Source organism: Triticum aestivum, chromosome 3D (genome assembly GCF_018294505.1).
Source record: "Triticum aestivum cultivar Chinese Spring chromosome 3D, IWGSC CS RefSeq v2.1, whole genome shotgun sequence".
Lineage (NCBI taxonomy): Eukaryota > Viridiplantae > Streptophyta > Magnoliopsida > Poales > Poaceae > Triticum > Triticum aestivum.
The window spans coordinates 583742234-583769572 of NC_057802.1; the positions used below are offsets into that span (position 1 = coordinate 583742234).

At 47.1% G+C, this 27339-nt stretch overlaps 1 protein-coding gene across 1 annotated transcript; it reads right to left on the bottom strand.

Moving 5' to 3' along the window:
• Nucleotides 1–232: 232 nt before the first annotated feature.
• LOC123075629 (L-type lectin-domain containing receptor kinase IX.1-like) lies at nucleotides 233–17641 on the bottom strand. Its single transcript, XM_044498186.1, has 3 exons — nucleotides 16233–17641; nucleotides 1698–1982; nucleotides 233–479 (listed from the first exon to the last, which is right to left on the bottom strand). Exons 1-3 carry the CDS (start codon nucleotides 17639–17641, stop codon nucleotides 233–235), a joined length of 1941 nt encoding a protein of 646 aa, XP_044354121.1.
• Between the last annotated feature and the right edge of the window lie 9698 nt (nucleotides 17642–27339).

Sequence of the window (27339 nt, forward strand, 5' to 3'; positions counted from 1 at the left end):
GCGGGTCATCAGTTGATGCATACATCCGGCTTTCTAGCACATGATTCTTATTCCCAATACACCCCGACTCAATATGTATCATTGAATATATTTATGGTATCAATTAAAAAAAGGAATACATGTATATGTTATTACTTTGTTGATTTTTGGACTAAATCCTGAACTACAAAGGCTATGGCAGCGAGAGTGTCACCGGCGCTAGGGGAGCAATGTCCAATGTCAGCTCCTTCGATCACAGGGCTTCCATGGTGTGGGTGATGGACGGTCGTATGCTCGGGTCTTGGTGCACGCACAAGAGCCCGATGAGTAACATGTGCTCCATCTGTTGACGCGCGACATTGGACTCGCCTCTTATCAGCCTCTCATCTGCGGCGTCCAGGATGTCATTCCAATGGTACAAACTCCTAATCCATGATGACAAGGGAGGCCTATCATGGAGACACATTGTTGGATCCCTTCCGGAGACCATCTCTAGTAGGCCAATCAGGGCCGGTCCTGCAGTTTTGGGGGCCCGGGGCGAAACTAAAATTCAGGGGGCCCTAATACAAGGGTCATAACATAACCCAATTTTAATTTTTGCATCTAATATTTTTTAGGTATTATAACTTAAAAGTGTCTTCTAACACCCGCTTGCCTCCGGGAACTCATGACACGGGCTGACTCATTCTTCTATCGAGCAGTGGCGGAGCGTAGTGGGGACAATTCCGGGCGCTGGCCCCCCCTTGGTAGATGAAATTTTGCCAAATATGCTTATTTTTATGCTAATCGCGACACTAATCTTCCGGCGTCTCTAATCACCCTAGCATTTTCTATGTTATAAACTCATTTGGCCCCACCTAGTATTTGGTTCACGCTCTGCCACTGCTATCGAGGACATACATGTTCACAAACGAAAACTCCAAACGATAGACATTCACGGATCCTAGAAAACATCAAAACTACCGAGCAAAGTCAAAGGAAAATAAATAGATAAATAAGTTTGAGTCTCTTAAAATAATTCTCGATGCAAATTCACTTATGATAGGGTCGACATCAATTTTATACAACAGTTTTTTGTAGATGCATAATGTCGCCAAACCATTTAACCATGCAAGATATGCATCATATATGTATACGGAGGTAAATTAATTAATTAGCAACCTACATACAAGGATTGGGGAATAGGTAATAGTAAGATGATATAGCTCATACCAATCGCATCGGCGTCCTTGATTAGACGCTCAGCAATGAGGCACTTGTCCATGTACTTGTTCCCGCATACAGTCCACATCGCACGCCCATGGCCTGGAAAGTGGATACCGGCCGGAGGCGCTCGGCGCTGTCAATTGCCATGGCCTGGCGATATGCATGTGAGTTCTGTGTGGCTGGATCCATCTACCGGAGAATACTATCTGTCGGCGGCCTGCGACTTGTGATCGGGAGTTCAGGACGTGGGAATAGAGAGGCAAATAGGGTAGTGAATTAGGGACGCGATCTCATGCCTCACGAATCATGATCGTACTGATTGGACGACGTGATTGCCTGCGTATGTTGTACTTGCTTGTCCTGCTACGTCTTTCCTTATTACTTGGGCTAATTTCTTTCCGGCAGAAGCTATGAGCCACCAGCGTACAACAACATATCAGGAGGGGGGCCCTGGAGTTGGGGGGCCCGGGGCGGCCGCCCCCCCTGCCCCCCCATCAGGGCCGGGCCTGAGGACAATGCCGAAACTGTATATGTCTGACTGTCTATTCCGTTGGCTCGTGTCGAGGAACACAGGGTCTATATATCCATAAGTGCCTTGCAGAACATCTGTGGTCTGTGACCCAGTTTCATGGTGAACAAACCTTGCCAATCCGAAGTCACTCAACTTGGCACCGTATGAAGACCCAAGCAGCACGTTGCTAGACTTGATATCGCCGTGTACGATACATTGTTGGCCTTGCTCACAATCTACGTGGAGGTATTGCAGTGTAGAGCCTAGGTCGAGGATGATCTCGTACCTGCTTGTGAAAGCATGTAACCATTCATTATGTATCGAGAAAAAACAATGTTGCATGCAATGATGTAAATGCTCTCGAGATGGAATTATAATGCGTACCTCTTGGACCATGGTAACCAACTTTTGCCCCTGTGTAGGTGTTGATCGAGGCTACCTTGTGACAAAAGCTCATACACAAGAAAGAGACGTGTGTAACTGTCGTCCCACCACCAGCATATGAACTCAACCGGGTTCCTCTTGCGATCGTAGCACCAGCCTATCAATTCGACTAGTAAGAGCACGAACTCAGGATTGCCAGTGGCCTGAGGCCAGCAGCCGATCTCTGCCGCCGACCGCTGGATTCCGCCATCTCCAGTGCCTGGACGAAGCTGCCCACCCATCCCGTCCGCTTCGCGATCTGCTGCATGCCTTTCCAGATCGAGCAGCTCGGGTCCCCGCCCAAAATCGGCCGCGTCGGCCGGCCACCGGTTCCAGGTGCCATCCGCGTCCGCGTTCGGCCGGTTATGCCTCAGATCGGCCATGCTAGATCGGCCGCCGGCCACTTCTCACACCTGCGTGTGTTAACTACAGGGGCTGAATCGATCCACCTACCTGTGTGTTGTGTGTGCGCGCGTACGGACTACTCCCTGCACGGCCCGTGAATTGCTTTGGGCTGCTGGTAAGCGGACGGCTACTCTGCCAGTTGGTCTGCTTCTGTTTGCCTGGCTTGAAGTCTGTGGTTGCAAAAAAAAGAAAGAGAGAGAAAAAGGCGATACAATGTGTTCGTCGGGTACCCCTCTCCCACGCTGCCCCATGTTTTTCGACGGTATTCCGTACATTGATCCCGTCTCACACATGCGTCTTTCCTCGGTGCTTGGTACTCACCCGTTTGGAGGAGGTGGTTGTCGCTCTACTCCGACACCTTTTGTGACTTCCACCGGTGCTGCTGGTCGCTCTATATTGACTCCTTCGACAACTGCAGCGCCTCTTGTAGCTGCTTCTCTGCATGGTGTTAGTCGTTCTTCAGCGACTCTTCCCACGATTTCTGCAACTGGTGATTCTCGCCCTATGTGGACTGCTCCCGCGGCTTCTGCACGCGGTGATGAGCGCTCTATGTCGACTCCTCTCGCGGCTTCCGCACGCGACGGTGACCGCTCTACGTTGACTTTCTACTCTCAGCTGACTCTCCACGCGGCTTCCACAGGAGGTGGCGATTGCTCATCGTCGACATGTGTTTCTACCTCTCCCGCCGTGTCCTTGTCTGCGCGCGAGGTTGCGCAGCTGCGATGCCTGCTTGATGCTTGGGATTCTTCACCGACAGGTTCTGCAGTTTCCGTGGCTGACTCTTCTGGCACTGAGAAACCACCATCTACTCTTCTTGATACTGGAGCATCCTTTCATATGACTTATGATTCTTCCACTTTGACCTCTGTTCGACCTGTCGAGTCTCCTGTTCGTGTTCTTACGGCTGATGGCACTCCCCTCCCTGTAGCTAGTCGAGGCACTCTTAGCACTTCTTCATTTCATGTTCCCTCTGTCGCTCATGTTCCTCGACTTACCATGCAGCTCATATCTGGTGGTCAGATTGTTGACTCTAGTTGTAGGGTCATTCTCGACTTTGATTCATGTTCTGTTCCGGATGGTCGCACGGGTGCTCTACTTGGTGCTGGCCCTCGACGTTCTGATGGTCTCTGGGAGCTTGACTGGCTTCGTCTTCCCTCCGCTGCCACCTTTGCCAGTCTCGCAACCCCTGTTGTTGCATCTACCAGCTCTTTTCAGCAGTGGCATCATCGTCTTGGCCATTTATGTGGTTCTCGTCTCTTGTCTCTAGTTCATCGTGGTGTTCTGGGGTCTATCTCTGGTAACGCTTTGTTGGATTGTATGGGTTGTCGGCTTGGTAAGCAGATTCAGCTACCGTATCCTCACAGCGAGTCAGTGTCCGAGCGTCCTTTTAATCTCGTTCACTCTGATGTTTGGGGTCCGGCTCCCTTTGCTTCGAAAGGGGGTCATCGCTACTATATTATCTTTATAGATGACTTTTCTCGGTACACTTGGATCTATTTCATGTCTTCTCGTAGTGAGGTCTTATCTATATACAAAAAATTTGCTGCCATGGTTCATACCCAATTTTCCACTCCTATTCGTGTTTTTCGCGCAGATTCAGCTGGTGAGTATATCTCCCATGCGCTGCGAGGATTTCTTGCTGAGCAGCGTACTCTTGCTCAGTTCTCTTGCCCTGGTGCTCATGCTCAGAATGGCGTGGCTGAGCGCAAGCATCGTCATCTTCTTGAGACGGCACGTCCGATGATGATCGCCGCCTCTCTTCCACCTCACTTCTGGGCTGAGGCTGTTACTACTTCCACCAATCTCATCAACATTCAGCCATCTGCTGCTCTACAAGGTGGTATTCCTCTCGAGCGTCTTTCTGGTCGTTCTCTTGATTATTCAGCGCTCCGTTTGTTTGGTTGTGTTTGCTATGTTTTGCTTGCCCCTCGTGAACGCACCAAACTGACTGCTCAGTCTGTTGAGTGTGTCTTTCTTGGATACAGTGATGAGCATAAGGGCTATCGGTGTTGGGATCCTGTCGGTCGCCGGATGCGTATTTCCCGGGATGTGACCTTTGATGAATCTCGTCCCTTCTACCCGCGTCCATCCTCCTCGGCTTTTTCTATGGAGGACATCTCTTTTCTTACTTTCCCAGATACACCTCCCTCTGTGCCCAGTATTCCTACTCCTCATCCTGCTGTTGCAGACCCGACACCGTCCTCTCCTACGGTTTCTTCTACTCACTCGTCGCATGATTCTCCACCTTCATCGCCGATAGCTTCCCCTTCTCCACCTTCATCACCGATACATTCCCCGTCTCCACCTCCAGTGATTCCACCTCTTTCGTCCTTTCCTTTCCATTATACTCGTCGTCCACGTGTTGTGAATGAGTCTACCGATGTGCCCTCTACTTCTGGTGTGTCGTCTTCCTCCTCTCACCCGACTTATGGTCTTCGTTCTCGGCCTTGTCCGCCCCCTGACCGATATTCTCCTTCTCGTTATGGTCTCTCGACCGTTCTTGAGCCGACTTCTTATCGAGATGCTATTGTTCATCCTGAATGGCAGTTCGCGATGGCAGAGGAGATTGCTGCCCTTGAGCGCAACGACACGTGGGACCTGGTTTCTCTTCCCCCCCGTGTTCGTCCCATCACTTGTAAGTGGGTCTATAAGATTAAGACTCACTCTGATGGTTCTCTTGAGCGTTATAAAGCTCGTCTTGTGGCTCGTGGCTTTCAGCAGGAGCATGGTCGTGATTACGATGAGACTTTTGCTCCTGTGGCCCATATGACCACTGTCCGCACACTTCTCGCCGTGGCCTCTGTTCGCCACTGGTCCGTGTCTCAGCTTGATGTTAAGAATGCCTTTCTTAATGGTGAGTTGCGTGAGGAAGTTTATATGCAGCCACCACCTGGGTATTCAGTTCCTGATGGCATGGTTTGCCATCTTCGTCGCTCTTTACATGGCCTTAAGCAAGCCCCCCGCGCTTGGTTTGAGTTTTTTGCTCTGTGGTCACTGCAGCTGGTTTTTTGCCCAGTGCTCATGATCCAGCATTGTTTGTCCACCTTTCTGCTCGTGGTCGCACTCTTCTTCTTCTATATGTTGATGACATGATCATCACTGGCGATGATTCTGAGTACATTGCCTTTGTCAAGGCCCGTCTCAGTGAGCAATTTCTTATGTCTGATCTTGGTCCCCTTCGTTTACTTTCTTGGGATTGAGGTTTCCTCCTCCTCTGATGGCTTTTCTATTTCTCAAGAAAAGTATATCCAGGATCTTCTTGCTCGTGCGGTTCTTAGTGACGAACGCACTGCTGAGACTCCTATGGAGCTCAATGTTAACCTTCGTGCTTCTGATGGTGAGCTCTTGTCTGATCCGACGCGTTATCGTCATCTTGTTGGGAGTCCTGTCTATCTTGCTGTCACTCGTCCGGATATCTCCTATCCTGTCCATATTCTGAGCCAGTTTGTTTCCGCTCCCACTTCAGTTCACTATAGTCACCTTCTTCATGTTCTACGATATCTTCGCGGCACGATCTCTCATCGTCTTTTTTTCCTCGTTCCAGCTAGTTACAGCTCCAGGCCTATTCAGATGCTACGTGGGCCAGTGATCCTTCGGATCGCCGTTCACTTTCTGCTTATTGTGTTTTTCTTGGTGGTTCTCTCATTGCCTGGAAGACGAAGAAACAAACTGCAGTTTCTCGTTCGAGTGCAGAGGCCGAGTTGAGAGCAATGGCTCTTCTGACGGCAGAGGTGACTTGGTTACGATGGCTACTGGAGGATTTTGGTGTTTCTGTTACTACACCTACCACCCTCTTGTCCGACAGTACAGGTGCTATCAGTATTGCGCGGGACCCTGTGAAGCATGAGCTTACCAAGCATATTGGTGTTGATGCTTATTATGTGCGCGCTGCTGTGCAGGATCATGTTATTGCTCTTCAGTATGTGCCTTCCGAGTTACAGCTAGCGGACTTCTTCACGAAGGCACAGACTAGAGCACAACATAGATTTCACCTCTCCAAACTCAGTGTTGTCGAGCCACCATGAGTTTGAGGGGGGGGGGGTGTTAGAGTTATATTGATGATGGCCTTTGGCCTTTTGTATTCTTGCCTTTTGGCATCCTCATGTACATCATATATATGGTGGCTTTCGCCTCCTAGTAATACAAGTTGCATATTCATGACAATTGGGAGGCCCGACGTGAGGTTCTTTCCAGGGACGGCCACGTTGGCGTACGCCCGGGAGATGATGGAGTTGACGTCGATGCCCGGTGTGGGATTGAGTAACCACAGCCTCAAATCTCTCTAGAAGGGGACCTCCCATGTTTTCTGTTGGCTTCTTTTTGACAACCTCCAGATAGCTTTTGGTCATTGGGGCCCCTTGAACTTTAGAGAAGACAGAAGCTTCAATAGTGCTCTCAAGGACAGGGGTGCAACATTTTTGTATAGACTTTGGTCATTTGGAACCAGTACCAGCAGCAACATTCTTATCTTTGTCGATAGTGTTACTAGTTCCAGTATCCATATCCTCCCCCAATAGGTCATCATTGCTAGAATCAAAATCCTCCTCTTCTTGTTTCTTTTTGTTAGAATCATCATCGTTATCATCAGGATCAGATGGCTTGTCTGAGGTGGTCCCATTATCAGCATCTCCCTCCACAGAAAAATTCAACAGATACAGCTCATGATTGATCTCTACAACTCTGTCTCTGGGGATCTTGCTGGGGTCTCTAACAGCCACCTAGACCCTAACTTTCTCATAGAGACTTCTGAAGATGGTATGCCAGTCAACATTGACAAGAACTCCCAGTGTGGTGGCCACTTGAGCAATAGTGGACCAAGAGAGCCATTTTGGTGGAAGGCCATCAATGACAATCCAAGTTTCTATCAGACTGTTATAGACAGGATGCTCACCGTTCCAATCAGCAAAAGAGATTGTCGCTCCTTCCTTCTTTAGATTAATTGAAGGGTATTCCACCAAGTCCTTAATCTTTTTGTTTGGAGGGAATCTTACAATGTACTTGTTCTTGTCATAAGGTCTGATCTGTAAAGGCCAGTTAGTCTTCCACATATCAGAGAAGTGCTGTCCTAGCTCCTTACCAAAAATTTCACCTTTTTCAACAAGAACTAGTCCCACATTGCCAAAATTAAGCCACTCACTGTCTTTTTTATCACTAGTTTCAATGTGGAAGAACCCAAGTCCAGTATTTGCACTCCCCCAATACATAGCTGCTGGGTATGCTTTGTACCAGGTGGGGCAAGCATCCATATGGTGTCTAGGGGTCTTACACATGAAACAAATCTTGGGAATGGAGCACATGCCCACAAAATGACCAGGCAGGCCACAGTTATAGCAGATAGCTCCTATGTATTTTGGATCCACAGTGAAAGGAGGATCATCTTCATGTGCAGAGGCACTCTGATCTTGTACAACAGCACTCTGATTCTTGTTCTTTTTCTTCTTACTCTTGTTGTGACCAGTCTGATTCTGTCCACTACCACCTGCAGATGAACTCCCACCACTGTATTGCATTGTCTGCGCTGGCTGCATATTCTGGCCTGCTGAGTTGAATTGCTGATGGTACCTAGGGGCAGCTGGCATGTACTGATACTAGAAACTGGGGTGCTGGGGCCACTGTGGCATCTGCTGCATCTGAGGGTTCCATCCCCCCTGATATCCATACATGGGATTTGGCTGCATCATGGCTGGAGCAGCTCCCACCGGAAACAATGGGGGTTTTGCAAAAATTGACAAAGGCGGGGGTTGAGGTTGGGGAGCCTGTGGAGACTGAGGAGCCTGAGGAGGAGGCAGAGTAGTCGCAGCTTGTCGACCATCTGTTGTGGTAGCAGGAGAACGGCCCGGGTTTCGTCCCCTGCCAGCATCATATCTTCCTCCTCCTCTACTGCCCGAGTCTCTGCCACCACCCCCCATGAGATTGACCACAGAAGCGTAAGGGATCTTACCCGTCTTCCTCGACCAGTGATCACGGGAGAAACTAAAGAACTTGGGGTTGGGCAGGTGCTTGGAATCGCGCACAGCTACAGGGAAATAGTCTGCAGCCGAAAATTCCCGTGAAGCAAACTTGTCTTTCCTGATCCAGACTAGTTTGGATCTGGGATTTCTCGGGCGAACCCTAGCTGGATCTCTCTGTGTTGACCCAACCTGCAGGCCAGGAGGCGCACTGGGAAGCGGGTTTTGGGAAGGCGCCACCACTTTAGTAGAGTAGCAGTCGTCTCTCCCTCTGAACCGGCCAGCTGTCTCGATTCCATCTTTTTCGCCTGGCCCACTGACCTGTGGGGCTTTCCGATCCGCAACTTCCAGGGGCCCGAGTCCACCCTCTCTCTCAAGCCGAAGATCGCCAGCGGCGGCGAGGTCGATCTCCTCGAGCTCAAGCTGCTGCTCTTACTGGACCCAGAACTCGCCGAAGCTGACGAAGAGAATCCACTCTTAGAACTTGAGAATTGAGCAGAAACCTGACGGCCCCTCCTCAATCTCGCCTGACTCGCTCTTCTCGTCGGAGAAGTCAACACCAGCGCCGGCGGCGACGCCGCCCGCCGAATCAATCTCGACTGGTCGCCGGCGACGAGGGCGAGAGCTGCAGTGGAGCGCCCGACGGCAAGACCCCCAGCAGGCACTCCCACCTCAGCGCCCTCCATGGATCCTCTGATTTCACCTCCACCCTCGCCCACAACACAAATGCAGCCGGTGGGGAGTGGCGGAAGACGGGCATCCTTGCCCTTTCCTCCTCCGTGGCCTCGTCGTAAATCAACATTGCCAGAATCCTCTGCTCCAAATCTGCCCTTCTCTGACAAGTCTCTGCATATTTCACAGCCGCGGATCTCGTGCTCGGGTCTATCGCCACCGCCACCACCTGATCCGCCGCCTTCCACTCGCCTGCGAGGGGGCCCTCGCCCTTTCTTGTCAGTTGGATCCGGTGAGACTGGGTGTCGTAGTATGCGTAACCCTGAAAACTGAAGTCTTGGGCGTCATAGTCGGGATCGGAGAAGTTGGAGCTGAAATAAAGCGAGGTAGCGCGAGGCAGGTGCAGTGACCATATGGAGTAGCAGAGGAGCATGAAGATGTGTATTCGGTGGGAAAAGCTCATATCAGCCATTTCGGCGTGTGTTTGGAAGCTCGTGAACAGGACACACATCATATATAATAACTTCTGACCTCGAAATATTGTGGGCTCGACGTCACATTGGACGCACATCCTGTGTACAGGTCACAAATGGCCTCTGGTAGTGTCCGTTAAACAGAAAGATATAAGCCAAACGACAAAGCCGCAACACCTTTCTGCGCTATCTCCAAGGTGAGAAAAGAAGGCACTATTTGCTGTCTGACCAAGTTGGAAGCATATGTTATTCCGGCGATCAAGTATCCGTCAGCACCCTAGCTAGCATGTTTGTGGCGTTTTTTTTTAATTTAGAATAGACTTTCATCCTATTTTATAAATAAAGCACACGGCCAAACTATACATGGAGTTGATGAGGCCCTCGGAAGCTGTGCGAGTTTGTTTCTTTGTTGGGGATTTTGCTGGTGTCGACCTCAAAGTTCATGTACGTGTCAAACTCAAGCGCCACGGCTCGGCCATTTGCCGGACATGACCCTGCCAACATTTTACTTGAAGATGATGAGGTTCCGGTCGTTGTCGAGGAGGTTGGGAATTATCTTCGGAGGATAATACCCGAGGGAGAAAGTTAAACCGGCGCCATTGATTGCACTGTTTACCTTGATTCAGATGGTGAAAGAAGGCAATGAATTGGGCGAGCTCGCCGGCGGCGACGTCGTAGAGTGGCACGGATTGCACGTGCACTGATCGGCCTATATCCGTTCTGGATGTTCGGACTCCCGCCGGCATTTTTCAGATGGATCATTTGAGGCTGGGCGTCATAGTATGTGTCGCCCTGGAAACCGAAGACTTGAGCGCCATAGCCACCAGTTGGAGAAGTTGGAGCGGCAAGTAAGCGACGCAGCACGAGGTAGGTGCAAAGACCATATCGAGTAGTAGAGCTGCAGGATACCAGTTCCCCTAATGCTGACCCGTAAATCAGACACTGCATCCATCTGCGAACAAGAGATTACCAGTTCCCTGATACGGATGGGAGAGCTGGCCAACTAATGCTATTTGCGTACATTTCAAAACAAGTTTAAACAAACCAGACAAAGTTCATCAAACACGATCGTTTTCATTAAAGTTCGGACTTAATTTACATAAAAAAGTCGATATTTTTACCATTTAACTAAAAACTAAAAAACATAAACCCTATATTGGACGACCACCTTGTATGTGTGGCCGCACCACCGTCGATGTACCTGCTGTCATCGTCGTCGTCGTCGCCTTCACATCCGGTCATGTTGCACGGTATCAATACCAGCCGATGCATGCTCTGGACCGACATGAATGCCGCACAACAAGCGGCTAGGTGTTCGACGAAAAGCGCGGGCCAGGCAGGTGAGATTTTATGGTGGGTGGACGTGGCAGCGGTCCGGACACCCGCAAAGATCCCTTGTTTGTCTTGGGTTTGCGAAAAATGTGTCCAAACCGGTCGACGGACCTCTATAGAGCTACGTTAGATGGCAAAACATGTTTGAACCACGTGGTACGGATGATTGCGGACGATTTAAAGATCACCTTACTCTCTCTGTCCCCAAAAACCTGTAGTTTCAGAACAGAGGGAGTATGCGGGAAAAGATCACAACAGTCATTTGATGTGTCGTCTTTGAAAGTTCGTAAACAAACACATCGATAAAGATTTCACTATGCAAACCAACAGCCGGTTGTCGGGGGGTCGGAGCTCGATGTCACGTCGCACGCACATCCTGTGTTCCAGCCGGAATAAACAACAACAGTATTGGCTCCGTTCGAACATATACTAAGAATAAACAGACCATCGTTAACCAGATGAGGAATAAGAGCTCTAATCTGGCTACCCTCCTTGGCTATGTTAAATTGTTAATGAAGATACTACTCTTTGTGAAGAATTAATGAAGATACTTAACCTACCAACCATTGTCTTAAACATAATACGTGGTGTAAAGGATCCCTCGACGTAGCCCTTTCCTGGATTGAAAAAATTGTTCAACATCATCGTGTACTTCAATGGAAGCACTACCTTTCTAGACAAAATTACAACCCAAGCTCTATAAATCAGAGAGAGGCCTTTCATCTGCCAGACTTGTTCTGGAAATAACCAACAACCTTGCCGTAGGCTTTCTCAAAATTGATCTTGAAAATAACTCCATCCAACTTCTTATTATATAGTTTGTGGCTGATTTCATGCATAATGACAAAGCCTCCATAATATAATGGCCTAGCAACAAAAAACGTTTATGTTGGCTATATAATATTTAAGAGCCACATCCTTAACCCGGTTAGAACTCCATATAGAGTAAATACAAAGCAAAATTTCAGAATAGACTTAAATCAGTTGCATGTGCCATATAACCATCTAGATGCATGCCACTCCACTAACATAATAAAATAATCACAATACAATCAGTGTTGAAGCAGGTTGATAAATAGAACATAAGGTTTATATATCAACCATCGGTATTAAGGTTTGAATTTTTTTATGAAGATCCTCCAAACAAACACTACTAGAGAAAACCTTATACACAGAACTTTAGCAGTAGCGTTGGATAAAATGGGGCGCTACTGCTACTTAGCAGTAGCGCGTGGCGAAAGAAAGCACTACTGCTATGTACATAGCAGTAGCGCGGCCAGGGCAAAGAGCGCTACTACTAAAATTGCCCCACCGTTGCCGTCAGGCTAAGTGTAGTAGTAGCGCATTCCCGTGAAACACGCTACTGCTAGGTAGTTTAGCAGTAGGGTTTTCCCCTAACCAGCGCTACTGCTAATGCAGCCTTATCCCCCCGCGTGCCCGCTCGTTTCCTCACTCTCTTGTCTCACTGTCGCGGCCGTCCTCCTCCCGCCATCGCCGCCGTCGCCGCATTGCTGCCAGCGTCGCCGCCATCCTCCGGCCTCGGTAAGCCTCCTCCTTCTCCTCTTCCTCCTCCCTCCTCTAGCTGCCCGTCCGCCCTCCTTCGCCCCACTCCTCCCTCCTCTAGCTGCCTCTCCTCCTCCCCTCGTCCCTCCCCCTGCTCCTCCCTCCTCTAGCCACCCCTCCTCCTCCATCAATAGCACCTCCTCCCTCCACAACCCCTCCTCCCTCCATAGCCCCTCCTCCCTCCACAACCCCTACTACCTCCCCCTCCTCCATCCACAGCCCCTCCTCCCTCCATAGATTTAGTTGATAGTATAGATAGGTAGAATGTAGATTTTTTTAATAGTATAGATAGGTAGAATTTTGTAGAATGTACATAGAATGTTAGTGGTTAATAGAACTATTATTTATAGTAAGTGCTTAATAGAACTAGTTTATTTAGTAAGTGGTTAATAGAACTAGTTTGTTTAGTTAGTATTTAATAGAACTAGTTTATTTAGAAAGTGTTTAATAGAACTAGTTTAGAGAGAGAGACCTATATTGGCAGAGAGAGATACCTATATTGGCAAATTTAGCTATGATAGGATTATATATAAGATATTTTGAAATGTTTTTGTTCATATTTTCAACCATTGAAATGCAATGACCATCAAGTTTGAATGCTCATATGATGTAGATATAAGCATGTATATCTAGTGTTGCTCAAATAGGATATGTGCTTGCCCAACTGGCCATGTTTGCAGGGAACACCTCCGAGTGGCCCATGTTTTGCTGGAGTGTTGATTGATTTCCATCCCGGCAAATTTCAGGCGCTCGATATGTCCTTTTTTAGCAAAGGTGATGCCACATTTTTCCGTGAATTTTGGCAGGCTTGTGCTATAATATAGGAAATATCGAGTGCGTTGGAAACGCCGGAAAGAGCATTTAACACCATTTTGGGTTTGGCCGTCGAGTTATAATCTTTGAATTTTGAACAGAGGAGATGTCTGACGACGATGCGATCCCGGAGTGCGGGTACTGCTACGATGACCGGGGTTTGTGCGACAGGTTTCCTCACCTGCAAAATGATAGGTTTTTCACCATGAAGCTGGAAGAGACCTTTGATGTTTGTACGGTACGCAATGACAAGCATTTCATCATAATTAATATCATCACTTGTGCTTCTTTTGTTCAACGTGTAATTTCTGGATTTTTTTCAATTCGATTAGTACATCCCGTGCCATGCTAGACCATATGTATTGGATAAGCTTGGTTTAGGTTTAGATGACTTTGAGAATGTGGAGACGAGGAGGGCTCACTTAAGAACTAAACATGGTTATGAGTTTCTGGTTAAGCTGTACAATGCGGTCAATCACTCCCATTTCGGTTGCTCTAAATGGGAAACTCTTTGTAAGGCATATGGATTTGAGAAGGGAATGCAAATAAGATTTGATATTCGTCCCGAAGATTATGATGATGATGATGATAATATCGACATCTGGGTGGATATGGATATGCCTCCAGTTTTGCCTAGATGTGAGTTTGTCAAACTAATTTGTTAAGTTCAGTAATTTATATTGTTCATTTAAAAAAAATTGGTGTTCGTCGGTACTAAACTTATTTATTTATAATTGTCAGCTTGTTTCTTATCTTCAAGAAATACTCGGAAGGTTGTAGACAACACTTACTACAGCTATGACTCCGAGCTTAATTGTGAGGAGAAAGGTTATCTTGTCTCATTCATAGAAGATGTTGAGGCCGTCAAAACCAATCACTCTATCATCCCAAATTATACTAGATACGTGCCACTAGTCCATAAATTGATTGATGGTAACTTCATTGCCAAAAACTTGGTAAGATTTTGTTAACGATGGTAACTTCATTGCATACATTATTCTTAAGTAAACTAGATTGCTAACTATATATGTTACTATTACGTTTTTGAACAGAGGCTCCCGAAGGAGGTTGTGCCTGACATGCTATTTACCGAAGGTGATATGCATATGGTTAGCTTACGACCAACTCCTTCGAAGGCTTACCATACTGCATACTCGATTTCTTCAAATGATGGAAAGCTCAAAATCAAAGAATGGAGCAAAGTGATGAATGCGCACACACAACTAATTGGAGACAAAATGAATGTGCGCAAGCCACAAGTTGGAGATAGGTTTATGTCCATTCTCCATCATGGAGATGGACCGATTTATCTGTTTTATGGTATTTTACCTAGGAGAGAGGAGTAGGTCCTAGGTATTAAGAACAATTAGTTAGTGTTAATTATATATGACTATGATGATGATGAGAAGTTTTTATTATGTGCTACAATGGGTTAGAGTTGATGGTGATGCTGAGGAGGAGTAGTGATTATGAGTACTATGATGATGATAAGGAGTTGTTATTATAACTAGTGACCAAGTTGTTATATGATATTATGATGATGACGACGACGACGATGATGATAAGTTAGTATGTCATTGGGTGAAAGAACCGCGGATTAGTTTCAAGTGGATGGATCCAAAGTGACCAATGGTTACTTTGATCCATGCACTTGAAACTAATCCACGGTTCTTTCACCCAATGATGTAATAACTCATTATGGTGTAAAAACAATCTCTAAATTGCTACTGTATGAAAACTTGTATAATGGTGTATGAATACGACACTAAAACAAAAAAGAAATACGTAATAATAGTAGTAGCGCGGGTAGAGAGGCGCGCTGCTAGTCACTACCAGTGGCGCTTTCTACCAACAGCGTTGCTGCTAAGCAGGTATATCAGTAGCGGGTAAACACACGCTACTACTACACTTTAGCTGTAGCGCCGTAGCAGTAGTGCGGTGACCCGCGCTACTGCTATACCTAAAACCGGCGCTACTGCTAGGTTTTTCCCTAGTAGTGAAATATGAGGTGATCCTTCTTTGATGGCTAACTATCAATGATGAAGCATAGAAGCAAGCCATGGTTAGCAGCGAATGAGCCAAATAAATGCAAAAAAATAAAACATGATTGGTGGATTCATTTATAAATAATGCTTTTAACTCAAGGTGTAACTAAGATTTTTCGTTTTCAATTTTACATAAATACTATGCTGATTGATTAATGCAACTATACTATATAAAGAGGTGGCACAATTTATGTACAAGCAATGTATATTCATGTTTATAATTAAATCAGTCAACTAAAGTATTGTTATTATAACCGTTGCTATTTTCTTGATATTATCATTTATCGTTTCAGACAAGCATATCAATTATAGTTTCATACAAGCATATCAATACAGAAGAAATAGTTAAATATGTATTGAACATCGTATTAAAAAATCGACATGTGTACTAGCATCGAAGAAATCTAGTCACCTCTCGAATGCGAGGTCAGTTGATGCACACATCCAACTTTCTACTCCCTTCGTCATAAAATAAGTGCCGTTGATTAGTACAAAATTGTATTAAATCAACGACACTTATTTTGGGATGGATGAAGTAGTACATTATTCATATTTCCGATGCATCGCTACTCAATCTGTATGCCTTGAATACATGTATGGTATTTCTTTGGACTAGAAGCCTGAACTACAAAGGCAATGGCAGCGAGAGTGTCACCGGCGCCAGGGGAGTGAGGTCCAGTTTTAGCTCCTCCGATCGCAGGGCATCCATGGTGTGGGTGATGGACGGACGGCTGCTCGGGTCCTGGTGCACACACAAGAGCCCGACAAGTAGCACACGCTCCATTTGTTGTCGCCCAAAACTGGACTCGTCGCCTATCAGCCTGCTCTCGAAATGCTCTCGAAATGGAATTATAATGCATACCTCTTGGACCATGGCATCCAACTATTGCCCCCGTGTAGGTGTTGATCCAGGCTACCTTGTGGCAAAAGCTCATACACAAGCAGGAAGAGACGGGTGTACCTGTCGTCCTGCCACCAGCATATAAGCTCAACCAGGTTCCTCATTCCACCGTAGCACCAACCTATCAATTCGACAAGGTTCCGGTGCCTGAGCCGACTGGCAATCCTGAGTTCGTCCTCAAATGCCTTCCTCTCCTCGCCTGATTCTGCCAGCTTGAATCTCTTTATCGCCACTGGTCTACTTGGACTTGCTAGTTGGCCCCGATAAACAGAGGCAGAACCACCTTGCCCGAGCTTGTTTTCCTCTGCGAATTCGTTGGTCGCACGCGCCAACTTAAGATAACCAATATCTCCAAGCCCCCCGGCGAGAGCTCTGTGATGCTTCTTTCTCGTGCATAGTTGCCATCGACGCACGCCAACAAAGATGCACACAATTGCAATAACTCCAATGATTGGTCCAGTTACCTTTGCTAGCCGTCCTTTGGGTAGGGTCTTCGGTGCAGGTGGTGGACTCTTAGTGCTCCTCCATGCAGGCGCCGGGGCACTGGGCAGGTCCAAGGTGGAGTCAAATGACCATGAAATTATTTGGTGTAACTCATCCGCCTCACCGGTAGCACCCGAGAAGCCGATGGCCACCACATTAGGCATGAGCCTCAGGTCAACACTGGTGTTGACATGATATGTTGTGTCTCCGACCTCGAGAACGGCCGCTAGGGTTTTTGATTCGTTGCCGTAAATTATGTGGCAAGTCATAGGAAGGTCAGATGTTAGGTTGTTGCCAGCCAGGGTAACGTTGGTGTACACCTGAGAAATGATGGAGTTGACGTCGATGCCCATGTGGCTGCTGCTGGTGTCGACGCCAACGTTCAAGAAGGTGTCGAACTTGACTGCCACAGCTCGGTCATTGCCGGTCGCGACCGTGCTGGCGTTTCCGTTGTAGAGACCTAGGTTCTGTCTGTCTTCAAGGGGATCTGGACTGCTCGGAGGATAGTTCCCGAGGAAGAAAGCAAAGCCATCGCCGCTGATCGTACCGTTTACCTTGATTCGGAAGGTGAAGGAGGTGGAGAATCGGGCAAGCTCGCCAGTGGCGTTATCCCACAACGGTACGGGCGTCGAGTAGAACACTCGGCCTACGCTATTCTGGATGTTGGGGCTCTCAACGGCTGTTGTTAGCTGGAGGGTCCGAGACTGAGCGTCCAGGTAGGCATCACCCTGGAAACTCAAGCCGGGGTCATAGCCTTCGGGGTCTGAAAAGTTGGCGTTGAAATAAACCGAGGAGGTAGGGCAAGGCAGGTGCAGAGACCATATCGAGTAGCAGAGGAGCATGAGGCAGGTGTGTATTTGATGGGAAAAGCTCACAGCAGCAGCCATTTGGTGCGGCGGGGTCTTGTTTGGAAGCTCGTCAACAAGCTCACCCTATATAGCTCCTGACCTCCATGAAATGACCCCTAGTGATGGCCGTCAAACAGAAAGGGGTTAAATAAGCCAAGCGACAACAGCTTCCTGCGCAATCTCCTAGGCGAGAAAAGAAGACGTACCCCTACGTAGTAGCCGAAGCCCAGCTTCACAAAACCGAAGAGCGAGAGTTGTCCAAAATTATACGTACGTACTAAAGGAATTTGCCCTTCTAGTCGGACTAGATAATTGCCTGTGGGTTTCTATATGCTTCCTTGTCCCTAGGAAAAAACCTTGGGTTCCTTGTCATCCGGCGGCGGAGTTTCCATTGATAGAAGAGGTCAATAGAGGCAATGTGCTATCAATCTGACCAAGTCTATCTGCGGAGTAGCACAATGTTCCATCAGACCAAGTCTCCCAAGCATATAGGTAGCTCAAGTACCCATCTGCACGCTAGCACGTTTGCTTTCCCTTCTATGTTTGGGCTTTTGCTGCTCCTTTCCGCTATTCCACTGTAACCCGGAGATACAGGCTCAAACTTCTACTCCAAAAGTGTGTGAGACTAGCCACAGTGGGAGTAACTTCAGCAGTAACATCGAGTCCAACTTAGCAAATTTGCTTATGTGGCAATGAGTTAATGAGGAGAGAGGTAGTTTGAGTAATTTAGCTAGTTACTGTAACATCACATGTCCCAATATAATATGAGTCTATAACCTAATAAATGAGGCTTTGCATGTTACCATACTTATGTTACTATCCACTATGAAGGTAGTAAGATAGTCTAGGGATATGTGTATGTTACTAGTGTATGTTTCTCTCCATTGTGGCTAGTCTAAGGCCAAATGACGCACAGCCCGCTTCAGTTTCCTGCGCAACGCCCAAGGCCCACTTTACCACTATAGAAAATTTTATTGCAAGCACGGGCTTGAACCTGAAAGCACTACACACGTGACAGAAGTATGAAGCGGCATACATATCATCTACTTTGTGGAAATGCTATTTACATCCTGGCATTAGCATTACGAAGGCCAACCAAACCCAACCCACAAGGCCATCAATGATTGCTCTGGAGGTTAAGGCATTTTCTTTTTAATCTTTACTAGCAAAAGAGCCCGTGCGTTGCAACGGAAGAAAAAACCACACGTCCCTAACACAATAACCATGACTGAAGACTCCAATAGATCCACGGTGCATCCCATCTGTGTTGTCACTTATCCTTCTTTCTTCCCTTGTCAACGGTGACCGCTGTGCTCACACAATCATAACACATTTGAATGTGGTCAATTCTAAGGTGTCTGTTTCTCCGCATAAGATGAGGAATCTATTTTTTTCCTGGAGGGTTTGCCAAGGCGTGCATGCATGGTAATAGATGATTTCTTTCGCCTCCAAACTTATTTTGTTGAGGTTTTGATTTCCAATCCGGATATACGCTGGAATGAAGGAAAGCTGGATCGTGCACTGTTGATTAAAACTGCATCCTAAATATCACTAAATAAATGTTTAGCAGGTAAAACAACATCATATTCAGATTCTACATATTTTTCTAGTCAATTTTCATATATAACATGGAAAATTAGAGTTGGATTTAAAAGATATGGATATTTTAAAAATCATTTAAATCTACCCAAAAATAGTGGGTGGACCGCGGGTTGATTAACCCAAAGATTATAGGGTTTTCTAAAAAGAAGAGCAAATCGTTGATGGGCAGATGCACTTCTCCCTTTATGAGTAGATATAGATTAAAATAGGACCGCGGGTTAATTTCAAAGAATGGCAGGGGGTTTTCCGCAAAATTATGACGGATGGGCAGAAGTACTTCTCCCTATATTAGTAGGTATAGTAAAAGAAACTATGTGTTGCAAAGGGAGAAATAAATCCGTACACACCACTAACGATCCAAACCGTGGAGATCTTATGGAACTCAGCCTAGAAAGCAAACTTTACCTGAATAGATATCGTTAACGACGAGCCAACAGAAGTGCAAATAAGGTCGAAGTGAATCAATGGAGATGTAGATGGAGGTGTGGGCAAAGAGAAGGTAGCCGTTGACGATGAATCATATGGACCCATTGGCGACACGAAGAATAGCATGCGACACATGGTGGCATGGGCGAGGTCGGCTTGAGGGCCTTATCATTAACGGATGCGTGGGTCAGTGTTGTGAACGAACTTCCTGTTCTTGTGCTTCATGGCATATGTTGTGATCCACCGTAGTGTCTTCCATCATCCAAGTGATCGATCTCGTAGCCGTCGAAGTCCTAATCACCTATGGTCGCCGCCGGCATAGACACAACCTCCACGATGTTGACGATGGACGTGAACATTCAATCTTCATGGCTAACTTGTCTTTTTATTTGTTAAATTAAGTACTCATCGGTCCAACTCAATTTTGCCAAGAAAAATGTTGCGTATTCGATAATTATAGTTTATTTGGTTTGTACCACAAAGTAACTTATTGGCAAAGAAATTTGAGTTTATATTGTCGATGCGCCATTTCGAAATGGTTGGAATCATGATGTAAATGGAAAAGATGTAGTTAAGCGGAGTAAAATTCCATTTTAAAACGGCAATACCTACACCATTTACTTAAGAGAGGAATAACGTTATTACCAACTACACACCATGAGATTCATGAATAAGAGGTTGATGCATTTATATAGTCTAGATATAGGTTAGACTTAGTCTGCTCTCACCCTTACGTCATATACACTACAGGAATCAGCTACTTTGCCGTCTGCCACGGCAGACGGCAAAGGCAAGGATGGCGGACAGCAAAGGCCTTTGTCGTCTGCCGCGGACGGCAAAAGGCTCCGGCAAAGTAGGTATCGGTAAAGAGCTTCTTTGCCGTCTGCTTTTAAGATCCTCAAAATCCTAACAGAAAAAAAGTTACGGGGCTTTTAAGATCTAGAGTGGAACAAATCGAAAAAAATTCAAACTTACTAGTGGCGCACCATTTGCTAGGTGCGCCACTAGTAACAGAAAAAAAAATATAGTTTCAAATATTTTTTTGGAAAAAATGTGGTCAAATCTGGTCAAACTGTGGTCAAACTAATTATTTTAGAATATTAGTGTTACTAAATAATTATTTCAGTTTTTTTAAATCTGGTCTAATTGTTTTTTAAAACTATAGTTTCAAACTCAAACAATGAAATGTGTCAATTCATGCTCAAGCTAAATTCCTGAGGGTTAATAGGATTGACAACTTTCTATTGTCAGGAAAACAACAAGTGCAGACTTGGAAACGAGGGAGAACAGAACCCGGAAGTTAAGCGTGCTCAGGCTGGAGTAGTGAGAGGATGGGTGACCGTCCGGGAAGTTCGATGATTTGGAATGATGAGGGGTGATTAGAGATTAGAGGATAAATTGAGCAGTGATGAGGGGTGGTGATTAGAGATTAGAGGTTAAAATAATTCAGAAATTTGAAAATAAAATAAAATTCAAAAGAAAAATCATAAAATTTCCTTTAGTCCCGGTTGGTAACACCAACCGGGACTAAAGGTGGAGCTCCACGTGGCCGCGGCCTTTAGTCCCGGTTCGTGTAAGAACCGGGACTAAAGGGGAGAGGCATTAGTAACGACCCTTTAGTCCCGGTTCAAAAACCGGGACTAAAGGGCCTTACCAACCAGGCCAAAAGCCCCTTTTTCTACTAGTGCATACATATTACAATAGTGTCATCCTACCATACATGCATAGTTCATCGATACAAAAGAAACATAGTTCATCCAAACAAGCACTCCATCTATGCTAGCTTCCGTGAAGTGAATGAATTCTGCAAAATGGGAAATAAGAAAGTTTGAAGAAGAAGATTAGAAGAAGAAGAAGAAGAAGAAAATGAAGAAGAAAGAGGAATATATGACATTTATGAGCTAATTTAGGTGAAATTGATCGTTTGTGAGCTAACTTAGGTGAAATGGATCGTTTATGAGCTAACCTAGGTGAAATGGATCGCTTATGAGCTACCTTAGGTAAAATGCATCATTTTAGAGCTAACCTAGGTAAGATGGATCATTTATGAGCTAAGTAAGGTAAAATTGCTCATTTTAGAGCTAACTTGGGTAAAATGGATCATTTATGAGCTAAGTAAGGTAAAATGGGTCATTTTAGAGCTAACTTGGGTAAAATGGATCGTTTATGAGCTAACTAAGGTAAAATGGATCATTTTAGAACTAACTTAGGTAAAATGGATCGTTTATGAGCTAACTAAGCTAATTATGCCATTTTTGACATAAGTAAGCTAAGTACATGTCATTATTGAGCAAACCTAGTTAACTAAGCATATTAGAACTAACTTTGGTCATTTTGGAGGAAACAAAACTAAGTATAGATCGTTTTAGAGCTAACTTAGGTAAAATGGATGGTTTTGGAGGTCAGTAAGCTTATTAAGTCATTTTGGAGGAAATAAAGCTAAGTCTAGGTCATTGTGGTAAGCATTTTGGAGGAAATAAGGCTAAGTCTAGGTCTTTATGCATTTGTTAAGCAAAACACTAGAGAAACTTACCATGATCATGGAGGTGTAGGAGCGGGCAGGCTTGTGCCGGTAGCTGGAGAAGGATCGTGCGATGCTTGTCTGGAGTAACGCTGCACCAAAGATCATTTTCAATGTCTCGTTAGCATGATGACACTCAAATGTTAAGACTAGCAAGTAATGTCCATTCAAATTAAACTCACCGTGGTCCCAGGAGCAATCACTGGCATCGGCGGAGCGGTCTGACCAGTCTTCTCGCACACAGACTGCACATTTGATTTTGACGACTCAGTCATACTAGTTAGTAATGAGACAAACACTACATGAATGTTTTGGCTAATCTGCAGAAGAAACTTACCACAAGGAGCTCGTACATGGCCCTTGCCTGCATGTCATTCCGTGCCCTCTCCTCCTCCAACATCGTTGTCGTCCTCTCCTCCAACTCCCGCTGCCTCTCCGTCGCCTCCGCCAGAAGTTTCTCCGTTCTATCTCTCTCACTCTGTATAGCAGCCTGCAACACCACTCCTCATTACCATTTGTAATCATTGATGGAAGCACAGACAATGTAATGGAGAAAGATAACTGGTGAAGTTGTTTGCATCATCGAGGTCAGACGGAGAGAATGCCTTGACTTTCTTGAAAGAGGCAGTGTGGGCCATGGCATACAGGTCGTACACCTCTGGCACCTTATCCGCCTTATTGTAGCGTGCCTGAAAGAGAGAAACAAAATAAATTAGTAATTAAAGGGCTCAAGCTAGCATGATGAATGAATTGCATGAATCATGAAGCAAACCACATACCCAGTTCCGCCCGAACTGATATAAGTTGGAGCTGCCTTTATGGTATGTCACACCTTCCATTTGGGCACGTTTGTCCTTGGCCGCGTTGTGGACGGCTAGCCATTCTTTTGAGCACCACTCATTGACCAACACCTCCCAACAATCCATCCGATCCGCACACCATCTCGGAGGCGCTTAAGTTAGCAAATAGAAACTTGGGCACTACGGCTATGAATTACTAAATGAAGGAAGTAAGTACAAGGCCTTAAGAATTACCTTCATGTACTGCTCCTTACTCAGGAACTTATCGCGGCACGCCGGCTTGGGTTTCTTGATACCACGCAAGGCGTAGTAGTCTCGAACAGCCTGCACCCGAGCCTCGTGCCGTAAGTTCTGTAGTAGGCGCTTGCAGACGTTCTCGATAACATTTGCCGCCTCCTCCTCGTATCCCTCCTCACACCTGTAGAATGTCTGCAATCAAATGAGACAATATTGATTAGTACAATTAATAACTAGCTAGTTGAAGATTTTTAAATGTGTAAAGGAGAAATTACCCAGAACTTTCTGATCACCACATCTGCCCTCGTGTCGCACAAGACACCGTCGATAATCTCACCCGGCGGGGCCGGGGCAGCCAAGTAGTGCTCCCAGCTCAATCCAAGCTCTGGAAGCCGACCCTCACCAGGCAACGTGACAAACCCCGGGAAGTTTTGCCGGCAAAGCACTCCAAGGACGGAGTTGGGCCGGCGGACACTATGATGGTGGTCCCAACCCCTACAGCATGACAAGGCCAACGCATTAGATATTTGAAGAAACGTGAATGCAGAAGGTACAAAAGGATTAAATGCACTTACCTCTCCCCATCAGGGAAAATCAACCACCTCTGCTCGCGGGTCGCCGACACGGACGGGAGCCGTGTACAACCACGCTGGTAGACGGTGCCCCCCTCCTCCTCAATATCAGTCAGCTCCCCGCCAAAATCAGCATGGCCACTCGGCCCCTCAGGCTCATCCGGCCAGGTACCCCATCCAGACGTGTGCTCCTTCGGGGTCTCGTGGGCCGAAGGCGCGTCGACCCAAGGCTCGTGGGCCGAAGGCGCGTCGACCCGAGGCTCGTGGGCCGAAGGCTCGTGGACCGCAGTCCGTGTAGCCTCCTCCTCGGACGAGTCCACCCTAGCAGTCACGTGCTCGGGTGAAACAGCTGGGGGTGGCGGCGAGGAAGGCTCCCTAGCAGTCACCCTACCTCCTCTCCCGCGACCACGTGCTCCAACTCCTCTCTTCTTCCCTCCCTTACCTCGTCCCCTGCTGGGCACCGCTGTCGACGAAGAAGGGCCCGGCGGTGTCGCCATACTTTCCAGCAACGCTCGGCGGAGAGGTGCGTGTGGAATGGAAGACCTCCCACCATGCGCCGACGAAGAACGGGCCTCGGAGCGCTCCCAACCAGCGCCCACCATCTTTCAACACCTGCCATGACAAAGAGTAAACGAAATTAGTACAACATAAAAAAATACTGACATGAATAATAATATGTATATCACTTATGTATCATCATCAAGTACAACATAAAAAAATTGAACACCTGACACTACTAATAATCTCGATCACTATCATCAATAAATGCATAATCATCATCATCACTATAATCAATGACGGGCTCATAGGGTTCAGTGGCATCAAATATATGACCTAACTCATAATTCACAAATATATGACCTCGTCGGCCTCTGGTGTCGTGGGTGTCGTGTCGGGGTCGGGGTGCCGTGTCGGGGTCGGGGTGCTTTTTCGGGGTCGGGGTGTCGGGGTGGTCGGGGTCGGGGTGTGGTGTCGGGGTGTCGTGCCGGGGTGTCGGGGTGGCGTGTCGGGGTCGGGGTGTCAGGGTGTCGGGGTCGGGGTCGGGGTGTGGGTCGGGTTGTGGTGTCAGGTTGTCGGGGTGTCAGGGTGTCGGGGTCGGGGTGTCAGGGTATCTTCTTCTTCTTCTTCTTTTTTCCTGTTTTTTCCTTTTCTTCTTCTTCTTCTTCTTCTTCTTCTTCTTCTTCTTCTTCTTCTTCTTCTTCTTCTTCTTCTTCTTCTTCTTCTTCTTCTTCTTCTTCTTCTTCTTCTTCTTCTTCTTCTTCTTCTTCTTCCTCTTCTCCTTTTTCCTCTTCTTCTTCTTCTCCTTCTTCTTTTCTTCTTCTTCTTCTTCTTCTTCTTCTTCTTCTTCTTCTTCTTCTTCTCCTCCTCTTCCTCCCTCCTCCTCTTCCTCTTCCTCTTCTTTCTTCCTCTTCTTCTTCTTCTTCTTCTTCTTCTTCTTCTTCTTCTTCTTCTTCATCTTCATCTTCTTCTTCTTTCTTCTTCTTCTTTTCTTTCTTCTTCTCCCTCCACCTCTTCCTCCCTCCTCCTCCTCCTTCTACTCTTCTTATTCTTCTAAACTAAAACTAAAACTAATCTAAAATAAAATAAACTAAAAATAAAACTAAAACTAAAGTAAACTATAACTAAAATAGAAACTAAATTAACTAAAAGTAACTAAAAGTAACTAAACTAAAACAAACTAAACTAAAAAAAGGGGGGAAGATCACTCACCTGCGCAGGGGATCGCCTGTGGAGGGGGAGGCGGCGGCCCGGTGGAGGGGATGCCGCGGCGGGTGGGGCGGCGGCGGCCCGGTGGAGGGGAGTCCGCGGCGGGTGGGGGCAGCGGCGACCTGGTGGAGGGGGAGGCCGCGGCGGGTGGGGACGGCGGCGGCCCGGTGGAGGGGGAGGCTGCGGCGGGACGGGGCGGGGACGGCCATGCAGGGGAGGGGAGGGGGCGGCTGGCCGACGTGGAAGGGGCGCCGCAGGGGAGGGGTGCGGGGCGACGGGGCGAGGGGGCGGCGGCGGGCGGTGGGGCAACGGGGCAAGGGGGCCGGCGGGTGGTCGGGGCGACGGGGCGAGAGGCGGTGGGTGGGCGGGTGGTGGCGGCGGGTGGTGGCGGTGGCGGCAGGTGGCTGCTGGCGGGTGCGGCAGTGGTCGTCGGGGTGGGGAGGACAGAAAGAGAGAGAGAGGGAGCGGGGTGGGGGGACGGCCGTTAGTTAGGTTGTCTCTTTGTCGTCCGCCCCCCTTTGCCGTCCGCTTTTTTGCTCTTTGTCGTCTGCTAGCAGACTCCGCTAGCAGACGGCAAAGAAGGGGGCCGTTAGGTTTTTTTCTAAGCAGCTCGTTAGTGGGGCCCACCTCTCTCTTTGCCGTCCGCCAGCTGACGGCAAAGATTCTTTGCCTTCCGCCAGCAGAAGGCAAAGAATTGGCTGATGGCAAAGACATTCTTTGCCATCAGCCAGTTCTTTGCCGTCCGTTTTTTCAAGCTAACGGCAAAGACCTTCTTTGCCGTCCGCCAGCAGACGGCAAAGAATAGGCAGACGGCAAATAAGCAAATTCCAGTAGTGATAGTTCAAACTTAATCTACATCCGCATCGCTTGTTTAAATTCACTTGATCAAGCTCGTAACTCAACCAAATTAATTTGTTCCTTTACATCTTCCATTTGATATTGCGTACTCGGCGACCTACTCTCCTTATGCAAGACGAGCGTAAAAAATTTCAATACTTTTGGACTTAATTTAATCTTTTAAAAGCTATTATTTGTTGTGCAGGGCCGGTCCTGAGATTTTTGGGACCCTAGCTTCAAATATGTGAAGTGTGTGCGGCACCACGGATAAGCGCGGAGGAATATGGGTAGACCATAAACCCTAAATTATTCCCAACAAATCACGTTTTACTTCTCTTTCTTTTTCTGAGCCAAACCTAATCATGTTTTCCTATCCCTAGCAATCAACTCTTTGGGCCTAGCCCATCTCGATTCCTCCATTTTTTCTTTCCTATTTATACAAGCATACCAGATCATGGGCCCCTCCTCCGGCCGGGGCCGTGGGCGGTCGCCGCTTCGGCCATACACCAGGGCCCGGCCCTGTTGTTGTTTATGGAGAGGTACATTACGGAATCAATCATGAAAAAAATGCATAATGGATCCACTTAATGGGAGCACGCTGCATACACACACGTAATAGGAAATTCCTTGACACCGAGGCAATATGCTTAGCTTATTAAGGGCACTGTCATTGGGGGGAATAAAAATAGTAACTTAAGACACGTTTCCCGCAAAAAGAATAATTTAAGACACGTACTGCTTGCTGATTGGAGGGAGACAGTGACCAAGAAAAATGTTGAGCAAGCGGCCCGCATGAGGTCTTCTCGTCGTGTGCCCGCCCACACTGGGACTGGGCTGCACCTTTTGCTCTTTTAAGGAGTCCCGTACTCTTACAAGCGGCCGGTGTTGTGCAGCGGATTTTTTCTTATAATATCGCTCTCTTTGCTTGTTTGTTGATGCGGCTGCTCTTTTATAGGTAAATCTCGTGGCTGACCCTATTTAACTACAGCTGCGTAGCTCTTCTATACGGCGGACATGGACATCGTGACTCCCTGG

Coding starts and splice junctions, on each gene's coding strand:
- LOC123075629 (XM_044498186.1), bottom strand. CDS start 17,641: ATGGCTGCTGCTGTGAGCTTTTCCCATCAAATACACACCTGCCTCATG. Junction 1,983..16,232: donor TGGATGCCATGGTCCAAGAG/GTATGCATTATA, acceptor TTTCACAAGCAG/GTACGAGATCATCCTCGACC. Junction 480..1,697: donor ATATACAGTTTCGGCATTGT/CCTCAGGCCCGG, acceptor GGCCCTGATTGG/CCTACTAGAGATGGTCTCCG.